The sequence below is a fragment of the Monodon monoceros genome, unplaced genomic scaffold (assembly GCF_005190385.1).
Source record: "Monodon monoceros isolate NGI ecotype Baffin Bay Population unplaced genomic scaffold, NGI_Narwhal_1 Super_Scaffold_21, whole genome shotgun sequence".
Taxonomy (NCBI): Eukaryota; Metazoa; Chordata; class Mammalia; order Artiodactyla; family Monodontidae; genus Monodon; species Monodon monoceros.
In genome coordinates, this window is record NW_021703778.1 from 4728216 (window position 1) to 4740593 (window position 12378).

The window sequence follows — 12378 nt, forward strand, 5'->3', positions numbered from 1 at the left end:
TAAGATTTGGAGGGACTTCTGCAGTTGATCCCAGATGATAGATTGTTTTTTAATTAAACATGAAGCTCTTTACAAACATGGTTTTCAACGAAAACCTCTTCAGAAACTACTATTAAAAAAATCACCATTCTACCTCATCATAGGTTACTTTATACGCATTTTACATATTTCTTGTGGCTGAAAGACAGCAACTATAACAAAATGAGCTTTCACATATTTTATAAGATCTAGATGCAAAAAAGAAAAGTAACTCTTAACTTTACTATTGCTGATCTACACCCTGAATCTTTTGAACAGGAGAGTAGTCTCACATCTACACCAATTAGTACGTAAACGCTCTTGCCAGTGTTCACTCCACTTCTTGTCCTTCGAAGCCTAGTCCGGACAGACACATATCTACTAACCTCAATATCAAACGGAAGGCAGGATCGTGTAGTGGAAGGAACACTGGACTGAGAGTCAGGAGGCCTGTGTCCTAGTTCCAGCTCTGTCAACTACTAGCTGTGGCCCTGGGCAAGTCACTTAACCATTCTGGGTCTCAGTATCCTCATCTGTAAAATGAGGGATTAGATTAGAGGATCACTAGAGCTGTTCCCACAACTATCTGAGATTCTAGGCTAACCAAACAAAGCTACGTATCAAATGGATCAGTAACTCTTCTTCCTTCTCTTACAGGGACTGAAATGCAGTTTTGTTCCTTTGTGGACTGAAATGCAGTTTTCACCTGCACTGAAAGCTGTCCTCAAGAGTCGTGCTGCTCAAAACAGAGTCATCGGGGGGCTTGTTAAAATGGACACAATGAATCCACTGCTATGGAGGCACATTTCCACCCGTGAATGAGATGTTACAGTTCTCACAAGCTTCCAGGTGGTGATGATGATGGCCAACCAACCACACTGTAAGTCACAAGCTCTGGAACAGGTTCTCAGAATACAGAACCTGCCATTCCACTAAGCAACTACACTCTTTGGTTCTCCATAGTGAGTCTACTCTTCGATAATTAAACATTGCTTCTATTGTCAAGGATATCTTATTATAAGATATCTTGGATTATTCTGCATAAAATTATTCCTTAATTATACAGATTCAGAAATTATTCTGAGGTAGTAAAAATGAGCTATCAATTATGAATGACTACTTCTCAAAGATGTAATTTATCATTGTAAAACTATTCATAAGCCAAATTTTTTCAAATAAGAAGAAAAATATCCTCTCTTCCTTTATCTCCAAAATATATTTCTAGGTTTTCACATCTCAAGAGTACCTACATAAATTAGAAGTGCCTTGGGAAGAAAGTCTAGATAAGTCTGGATGAACCACTTCATAATTCCCTTGAAATGGTCAAAACCCTGAATGGGAGCCCTCTACAACTAAGAGTTTTCTGCTCATGCTTTCACATCACTCATTATATTCTACCCCAAGCCATACAGTGGGGAAAGACAGTGCAGTAAGTTACCACACACTTTAAGCCTACTTAGTTAGCTGGGCATCCTAAAGGATGGTTACCGGAATAGAAAAGGAATAAAAGAGATAATCTTCCTTTTTTTCTCCTATGTGACGTAAATTAGAGATTGAGCTCATTACATAAATAATTTTTTTTTTAAGGCAAGTTAAGTCTTTCAGTCAATCATATTTATTAGGAAAAAGAAAGAAGACACGTACGTGCTGGTCAGCTCTTAAAGGGAATTTTTCTTCCCAATGACCCCCTTTTATCTCCCTACCATTTTTAAATACAGGTGCTCATAAATTTCATAATCCAAAGAACCTCTAAACACATCCTTAAATTTTAAGGAAACCTGATTTTTGAGCTGTCATTCTTTGTAGATAAAATTACAGCACGAAGAGCATTTAACAAGAATGTCAGTATTACCTAATAAAGCAATTTTGTCTGTATTATTAAAATCATATTAAAATTTTTTTAATTGCAAAAATTAAATGAATTCATTAATAAAGAAGGAGAAACAGTGGGGAAATAGAAGTTGGAACACATTAACATTCCACTATATTTTTCTGGCAACTTTATATGCAAGATTATTATTATTAACAAAAATTCCTCTGGAGTATTAAAAACTACCTGGGTTTGGAGGAAAAAAAGAAAAACTCAAATAAACATAGCTACTTTAGAGAAACGAACTGTAGCACACACACAAATTTATATAAAATACCTGAGAGCCAATAGCTGGAAACGTAACACCTTGTTCCTTAAGGTTCTTAATCATTGCTGATATTAGACTAAGTTGTGGATCATTCTTAAACTCATCCGTCCATTCAACCATAAGAGCCTTTAATTTTTCACACACTTTAGGATGACCCTTAAAAATAGAGAAAAAAAATTAATAAAAAAGCACTAATTTCCTGGCAAATGATTTAATACAGATACCGTAAATATAAAACTTATAAAGTGTTGCAGATCTCTTTTTAAATCATAAATTATCCCTAGCTATAGATGACACATAAGAAAATACAGATAGTTACTAGAAATAAACTAGTTTTATTTCCACACTATGAAAAAAAAAAGATGATACCATCACATACCTCATAACATATTAAGACATTAGATATATAGTAACTTATTCTGGAGGTCAGAAAGACAGGACTTTTCAGAGTATTTTGCAACTAAGCAAGTGTTGTCTATGAGGAAGACATAGAAAAGTTTGTTTTCTTTTTTGCAGACCAATGAAAAATAAGTTGGAAAGAGAGAATAAATAGTACAATTCCTTTATTCCTAATTCCTGACTTTTAATGTGCATGGCTGTGTTTTTACCCAGTTACTTAATTATCTGAGGCCTGGCATGAGGTCTACTATATGCCGATATTCCTGGAAACTTCATTTCTTCAAAATAACATTTCCCCCTTAAGTATAAAACCAATATGTTCACTGTAAAATATTTGAAAAATAAAGAGTTCTTTCTCCTATACGCAACTGTTTGCTTTTTAAAGTTGTTCACGTTACTAAATACTGAGTACAAATTTTCAATTAAGGAAAATATTACATTAGAATCTCTTCATAAACCGTTGTACATTTTGATGGACATTCAGGACATCAGAAGAATGGTAAATAATTAGCACAAAATACCTAAATATAACTGAATAACTGAATAAAGCAGAACAGGAAAAAATTATCACATAACCATGTTCTAAAAGGAGTACAGAATTTTAAATTCTTATTTATGTACTATTTCCTACTAAAATCTGGAAATACTCATTTTTTCCAAAAAACATGAAGCATTTTCCCTTTTAACACTTAAAACATTTTTTATATATAATTATCCCCCCCAAAAAGGCCAGAAATAATTACCTTTAGAATGCATGAATTTTTACTGAGAAAACTCACATATTACTTAGTAAATTAAATTTTTTAAATTCCTTAAATTGCTGGATTTGAATTTTTAACTCTACATTCAGTTAAGTAGATGACCTCTGTGACTAAAAAAAAAAAATGGTTATAAAAACTGTGCCTAAAGTAAACTGGTACCTCTTACTCAGAGAAAGACACATATTTTTCATCAGAAGAAAGGAATGGTGAAGAAAAGAGGTTAAATATATTCTAATTTGGCTTGACCAAAACCAAATCTCCAAGTTATATAAATGTGTAGTCTCTTCAGCAAAACCTAACACGGACTTACACATGGGATAGACATAGCCTAGAAAGAGACTTACACATGGGATAGACATAGCCTAGAAAGAGACTTATACATGGGATAGACATAGCCTAGAAAGAGACTTACACATGGGATAGACATAGCCTAGAAAGAGACTTACACATGGGATAGACATAGCCTAGAAAGAGACTTACACATGGGATATACACATAGCCTAGAAAGAGACTTACACATGGGATAGACATAGCCTAGAAAGAGACTTATACATGGGATAGACATAGCCTAGAAAGAGACTTACACATGGGATACACATAGCCTAGAAAGAGACTTACACATGGGATAGACATAGCCCAGAAAGAGACTTATACATGGGATACACATAGCCTAGAAAGAGTTAAAAAAAAAAAAAAAAGCACAGACTAGTCCTTTGGGATTTAAAATGTGAAGAACTGAACAATAAAATATATGAAGAAAGAAGACAGTGCTAATTCATTTCTAGAAATAATGTGCCTTACCTTGTTTAATACGTTGCTTACTTCACTAGCAAAATCTCTTGAACATACTTCTAAGTGAAAAATTTTGCCACAATTTGACACACACGCTCCTAGAAGCTAAAAGTATAAAATAGGGAGTTAAAAGGGCTCAATTTCGGTAGACAATTTTGCGGTAGATCTTGAAATGAAACCACTCACAGTCAGAGCCTGCATAGCAACATGAGGATCTTTATGGTTCACCCTCCTCATAATAGACCGAAGACAATCTTTAGGTCTAAAAAATAAGAAATGTAACAATCAGTAGTACATTCTACTTTTTTCCCCCTTAACTATAAAAGGCAATAGACTATGATACAAAAGGGAGAATATGGTAGAGAAGTTTAATTCTTACTAATGACACAATTGAAAAACTGTACACTAAAAAGTTCCTTTAAATTTTTCAAACAAAATTAACAGGCTCTCTTCCTTAACGATCATAGATAAGGCATTCTGGGCTAATTCTAGATGGAAAGTTTTGAAAATAAAATGACAGACCAAGACTTCCACTTCCAGTCACGATGGAATAACTGGAACCAGACTTACACTCCTGTTGTAAGTAATTAGAAAACTGGAAAAATATATTTAAAATACATTTGGGACATCAGGCCACAGGTAGCGCTGAATGATGATCTCTAAGAAAGAACACAAATGAGATAAACAGACATCTGCCTCAACTTTCTACCCAGGGGCACTTTCCAGGTAGCGAAATAGGCTTTCTGTCTAAAGGCAGTTTCTGGATCTCAGCACAGAGAAGCTGATCCCAGGAAGATGGTGGTGATCTTACTGAACTGAGGGGACAGAAATCAGAATTCCAGCAGGCTGTGGGAGCTAGAATTTGCAGGACAGAGTAGAGGAGCTATATGAAGAAAGAGTGCTAGATACCTGCATGGGGTCCACTGAGGTCTGCTGCCCACCAGGCTGGACAAAAAGTGACTGAGAGCTCTACTTTGAAGGGTTCCCAAAACTCACACAGCTGTCAGAGCTCATACCAAAGTGGACAGTCCTTGCAGCAGAGCGTTTAGGCCTTGGTGATGGGGCTACACCATCCCAAAAGACTATCCTAAATCCATCCAACAACAGCTTAAAAAACAAGCCACAGAAGAATAAAATTGATCCAGGCCTAACCTCTAACAGAATCAAGTCCAATATTCTTTAACAGGAATATGACAAAACCTGGCATTCAACAATATAAAATTCATAATACTAAGCATTCAATCAAAAATTACCAGATGTGACGAAGCAGGAAGAAGTGACACTTAACTAGGAGAAAACTCAGTCAAATGAAAATGCGGAAATTATATACACTATTTTAAGTATGATCAAGGATGTACAAGGAATCATCAACATAGCAAAGGAAAGAAGTGGTATACAAAAAAGAACCCAATAAAACTTCCAGAGAAGAAAAATATATAAAATGAACTAATTAACTAATTGGATGAAATTAACCTGATAGAAACGGAAGGACGTATCTAATAAGGGATTAATATCCAGAATATATAAAGGGGTCCTACCTCTCAACAACAAAAAAATGATAATCCAATTCAAAAATGGGCAAAAGACTCAAAACAGACATTTCTCCAAAGAAGATACATAAATGGCCAGAAAGCACATGAAAAACCGCTCAGCATCATTAGGGAGCTGCACATGAAATCACAGTGAGACACGAGTTCACATTAAAAAGGAAGAGGCAACCAGCCGGGGATGTGGGGAAATGGGAACCCTTACGCACAGCGGTGCCCACGGCGATGCGAAACGGAACAACGTAGCGACTGTGGACAAGTTGGACAGCTTCTCACAAAGTCAGACATAAAACTGCCCTGTGACACAGGAACTCCACCACTATGTGCTGAATATGCACATAAAAGAACTGAAAGCAGGGATTGAAGCAGACATCTGTACATCCATGCTCAGAGCAGCATTATTCACAACAGCCAAATCTCCACCAACAGACAAACGGATTAACAAAATACAATGGAATACTATTCAGCCTAAAAGAACGAAATTCTGACACATGCTACATGGGTGGACCTTGAAGACATACTTAATGAAATAAGCCAGACACAAAAGGAGAAATATTATACGGTTCCACTTATACGTGGTACTCAAAACAGGCGAATTCATGGAGATACAAGTAGAATAGAAGTCACCAGTGGCTAAGAGAAGGGGGAAATGGACAGTTACTATTTAACTGCAGACATACAGAGCTTCCACTTGGGATGGAAGTTTAGGAAATGGACAGTTGGACACACACATACAAAAGAAAAAACAGTATCAAGTGATCTGAACAACACTGAGCCCTGGGAAAATTGGCCAGTAAGAATAATTGTCCTAAAACATTTCTTTAAGAATTGAAAATGCAATTACTAATGATAAACAGGAAAAAAGTCATTTTTAATAGGGAGATATTAGAATAAAAAAAAAATTTCTGTTTCTAAGGCTGTTTCACTGCTTGTTGGGAAGCTTTCCACCTAAAGAGCATGGAAAAAAGAGGGGGAAAAATTGTATTTATGGGATACCTATTATATGTCAAGCATTCAACTCATGATTCTGCAGCTCTTATTCTACTGATTTTGTATTAAAAGTGTCTAAAAGCATCGTCATTAGACTGAAGAAATAATATAACATTATTTAGATTCTGCCTTTTTTACAGTTGGACTTATTTTAGGAGCCAGAATCTGTGACCTCATGCTAATTTTTGCAGTTGTGAAAAGCATGTTGACAAATACAAAATTATCATTTCAAAGCACTGGCAGAGGCCAAAGTATCTAAATACCAAAATTCAAATCATTTAAAAATAATGATCCAAAGATGATTCAGCTCAGTGAATAAAACATTTTAGAAAATAATCCTCAGTACTTGCTTTACCACCAAATTTTAAATGAAATTTCTGACGTCTTGTTCATAAACCACACCTTTTAAAGAAAGAAATCTAAACTGTGGTGACTTTTGGAAAAGAGGATGGAGAACGGGGCTTTGAAATGGAACTTTTTACTTTTTATTTCACTAATTTCTATACTGTTGAAATGTTTAACCACAGCCAATTTTAAAAACCAAGGCAAGGACATGTCCGGAACCAAAGCAAAGTTGGCTATTGCGTCCATAAAAAGGATAATGCCCAAAAAAGCCAACTAGAATGTTTATAAGTCCTGACAAACACTTTATGTATGCCAACAAAGCAATATCTTTTTAGGTATAATAAGCTAAAAAAAAAAAATCCCTTCAGAACTGTGCATAAAACTGGCGCTATTAAACAACAGAAGTGACCCACAAAAATCTAGTATTTAACGACCTCATTCTGCTCCATGTTTTTTTTCAATTCAGCTTTTCAGTATTTCCACAAAACGATAAGTAAAATACAGAAGTGAAAGTATATTTATATACATTTCATTATAAATCTTACAATTCAACAAAAAATTATAGCTAAAATATTCTTTTTAAAAAGGTTTAAGAGTTATAATTTAAAGTAGGTGTCCTATGGCTATTATCCTCTCAATGACAAATGAAAATGGACTACAAATATAGTGTCTGTATAATTGATCATCTATACGAGTGCCCCTTTGAGAGTGAAAGGGGGTGCTAACCAGGCGTAATACAAGAACAGCAGGCATAGAGTGAAACTATCCAAGGGAAATTGGAAGCATGGTCAGCCCAGCCAAAACTATGTTCATCCAAACATTATCTTTTTATGCATAGATCTCGGACACGTAGTTAATACAAGAGAAAAAAAGGCAGTACTTCCATCTAGTTGTGGCTTCTACTGTCTTTTCCTTGAATCCTAGACCAGACAAGAAAACAGGCTTTTCATGAATGGACACAGCTGCCTCGGCATATGTCAGCTCTGATGAACTAAAGCATCAAAGTCCGTTTCATTATTCACATTACTCCAGGCCACCTCAATACACTGTACTGTGGGCTTCCACGAAAAGAAAGCTTTTGGAGGGGGCTCTTCTCCACTAGATCCTCTCACTCCAGCTTCCCTCTCTCCACACCACTCTCCATCTTTCAGGTTCTATGTCTTCAACATGGCCGATGCTCAAGAAGTCATTGAACTAAATGGGAAAGACACGAATTTTCACTGTTGTACAATAATTAGTATTTAGAATAACTGAATAATCATCATTATAAAGCTCTATTTGTTACCAACTTCTGCATCTTCCACTGAGTTTGCTTTCTATGTGGAAAATGTACATGCACTCGCAAAATCTATTTCTGAAAAATTACGTGATGAGGGGAAAATGCATAGTAAGTAGTGCTGGGAGGAGCACAGGATGTGAGGAAAGGGACTGTTGATATATACTAATGAAGCATTTTGTAAAATTACCTGCTAAGATAAAATCTGCATGTGCATTTAGAGGAGTCTACCAACAGTTTCCACCACCAACCTTTCGTAAAGGGTAGTCAAATCCTGATCTCTCTCAAAACCCTTCCCAAAACTCCATTTTGGTATTTTAAAACATTTTGTAAGACTCATCCTCTCTCTGCCTTATCTTGAGATTGGAAAACAAAAAGATAGGAGAGGTCAAGGATACAGACAAGAACAAGGAAAGAACTCTCTCTCACCCTTCCCAGTTTTCCAACCCCAAAATAACTCTCTTAACTTACTATGTGATAAATGACCATACCACAAATCACACCACTGTAAAATGTAATGGAATTGTACTGTTTCCTGAGTTTCCAAAGTAGGGATAATAAGGCAAAAATGGCAGTTAATCAATTTTCTTTGATTAGGGAGTTACTGTTGCAGAACATATTCTGCCATCTCTCAAATATGCTCAATACAGGCAATTTCTCCTCAATTACTGAAGCAAAACCACTATGTTGAGCACCAGGTGAAGAAGATGGCTTGTATATTCAGGGCCATGTTGTTTAAAACATGTATACTCTGAGCAAGAGTCATACTCAGTGCAGGGAGATATACACACTCTGTAAGAGAAAGGGGAACTGGAATTTAAGACAGCACGCAGAGCTCACTAAATGGACAGAAGAACAAGTTTTGAAGAAAAATAAAATTGAGGGGGCTGCAAAAGAATACAGTTAAATTCAGTAAGTTAAACATGCATAGGATGTAGCTCAGATCTAGAGTTAAGAGGACCAAAGAAAACTAAAACTAATTTTGCATTCCTACAGTTCTCTTTTCAAAGAAAAATGAAATTTCAAATCTCTTTGAATAGCCCTGAGTACATTTCCAAAACTGTCACCACATTATTTACAAATGTCTATCTACTTGTAGGTATGTTGCTGTACAGTATGACAGATAAATAGCTCAGCATTCATCTCTAGTCACCAGTTAGTGAGATTACCTGAAAAGGTCTTTCCATTAATATATAAGGAGAAAGCCAAAAATATTCAATGATTTAGTTGGATAAGGGAGTCAAAATTTGTGAGATCTTATGCTTTGTATAAGTTTTTAAAAGTCTCTTATTTAAAAATATGTCTCATCTCTACATCTTAATTGAAAAGTACTTTTGTATTATAAAGATAACAGGTTTAACTGTGATGAGATTTTATACGCTTGAGGAAATTATTACCATTGAAAAGGCAGTGAATTCAAATACTACTTATTGCACCTATTACTAAACCAATGATTCTAGATCAATCAACTTTTCAAAAAGAGGGTACCACCTCTTTATTATCCCCCTCACGGGGCCTGACAGAAGAACAATAGGACATTTTCTTTAAAGTATTGTAAATATAAAAGAAAAGCAATATAAAAAAAAAGTAACAGAGATAACAGTGTATAGCACAGTTCATGAATGTGCTCGCACGGTTAACCTCTCCTCACCTTTGAGGCAGGACTGAAAAGGTACAAAGATACTAACAGTATGTTTCTAAACAGGGGCAGAAAAATTCTTGCAGTGTAAGACTATCTGGCTTATCACATCTCTGGTCCCCACCTAATCAATGTCAGTAGTAACCTCCTGTCATTGTGACAACCAAAACCATCCCTAAACCACCACTGGGCTGAGACCTACTGCTAGACAAAAGCAGCACTGTGATTCAGTAGAAAAAGATTTGAGGCTTGACAGACCTCATCTGTAAAAGGGGACTTTAATGCTTCCTGTTCAGTATGTTATTACATTACTCCCAGAATCATGCCAGGGACTTAGAGATGCTCAATGTTAGTTCTAGAAAGCACAAACATATTCTTCTATCAAGTTACTTTTACAACATTAGCTTTCAAAGCTATTTTAGAGTGATTTAAACTTTACATTTTCTTTTTACATGCTATAAAAAGTGCTTTACTACAACTCACAATTCAGGGATATATGTATAACTGTATTGTAGAGCGGGGAGGGGATATGTGTCTGCATAACTTTTATAGGTCTTAGTATCCAGCAGGCACACACTAAAAGATATGGGACCTCAAATCTTTGTTGAACAAAGTAAAAAAATTTTTAATTAACAGAGAATATAAACCCTCCTTGAACACTAAAGGGAGTCTAATATACGGCGTGGCTTTCAAAAGCAAAAAGGCATTACATTAACTATAAAATAAACTTAATATTATAAAATGCGAAAGAAATCAGAACTGAAATGAATAACTGTATATTCAATGGCATATTCAAAGTGCATATTTGATTCATAATATAAATTACATAAAACACAGTCTACAGAGCGCAAGGGGGAAAAGGGCAAAACGCTGAATACAAATATCAAATTCTGATTCTGAGCTTGTTAAATAGGTATTTCTTATGAGACAGCTGATGGAACATGAATATAGTCTACAAATTATGTTATTTGGCTATTTAAAGAACAAGTTATCGTGCCCAAAGGACTTCATCAGAAAAGGAGGTAAACTTCTACATACTAAATATTGAGGGTTAATGGAAGTATAGATAACAGTCACCGAATACTTAAATTTAGTATGATATTTTGAGTTTCCCAGATCATATAAAACTGGAGTATATTTCAGTGAAACAGAACACAATGTAATATAACATATGGGAGAGAGAGGAATCACTAAAAACAATAAAATTGGTATGTCTTGACTCATAATTTTAAAACGATTTTTTTTAATAATTATTTATTTTTTGGCTGCATCGGGTCTCAGCTGTAGCACGAGGGATCTTTCATTGTGGCACATGGGCTCTTCGTTGCAGTGCACAGGCTTCTGAAAAGGCTATACATACTATATGATCCTAATGTATGACATTTTGGAAAAGGTGAAATTATAGAAATAGTAAAAAAAAAAAAAAAGAAATGAATGGTTGTCAGGGGTTCAGAGAGAGAAAGGAGAGGGATGAATTGGGGGAGTGCAGGACATTTTAAGGATGGTGAAACTACTCTGTGCGATACTGTAATAATGGATAAGTCATTATGGGCTTGTCAAAACCCATAAAACTGTATCATATAGAGTGAGCCAATGTAAACTATAGACTTTAGTTAATAATAATGTATCAATATTGGTCCATTACTTGTAGCCTATACCACACTAATGCAAGATGTTAATAATAGGGGAAACTGCATATAAGGGTGGGAGTGGGTTATGGAATTCTTCGTACTATCTGCTCAATTTTTTTCTAAACCTAAAATTGTATTAAAAAAAAAGTCTATTAATTATAAAACAAAAAATGAAACCATAAAGAAAACATGAGATAATTCTACTAAAACCCTGAAGAAGGCAAGTCTCGTATAACTCAAAATTCTAAACACCGTAAGACTGATAAATTCAGCTATATAAAAATCAAAATTTTCTAAATGGAAAAAACAACAAAACAAAGTCAAAAGAATAATGGAAGGATATCCCTGGCGGTCCAGTGGTTAGGACTTGGCGCTTTCACTGCCAGGGCCTGGATTCGATCCCTGGTCGGGAACTAAGATCCCACAAGCTGTGTGGTGCAGCCAAAACAACAAAAAACAAAAAATAATGGAAAAATATACGCAATTCATAAAACAGACAAGATATGTCCCTAACACATCAAGGACTCCTAGAAATGAGGAAAGGATAGATACAGACAGTTCACAGAAAAGGAAGCACAAACAGCTCTTAAATACAGAAAAAGATGTTCATCCCAGAAAACGGTAAGAATGTACCTTTGACTCTGGAAGACCACCCACCTCAAGCCTCTTCACCTTTATGGAAAGGGGTCAAAGGGAGCCCCGACCACTCCTTCCCAGGACTCCAAGGTTCCTTCTGCAGAAGTCAAGACCAAGTCTTGGGCACCCAACTTTCTCTACGATCCAATAATTGAGAACTTGAGAACATATGCCTGCTATTCTTGTTTAGACAAGTCCCTACAAGA

General features: G+C 35.6%; 1 protein-coding gene across 2 annotated transcripts in view; it reads right to left on the reverse strand.

The window, feature by feature from the left end:
- Positions 1-12378, reverse strand: part of STAM (signal transducing adaptor molecule) — a 66850-nt gene that overhangs the window by 30232 nt on the left and 24240 nt on the right. For both annotated transcript variants that reach the window (XR_003796031.1, XM_029239062.1), the window contains exons 3-5: positions 4295-4370; positions 4118-4213; positions 2166-2312 (exon numbers count right to left, since the gene is read on the reverse strand). Coding sequence is in view for 1 of the 2 variants with exons in the window: in XM_029239062.1 (XP_029094895.1) it covers positions 2166-2312; positions 4118-4213; positions 4295-4370 (319 nt within the window). In the remaining variant the exon portion in view is untranslated. The remainder of the gene's footprint in view (positions 1-2165; positions 2313-4117; positions 4214-4294; positions 4371-12378) is intronic.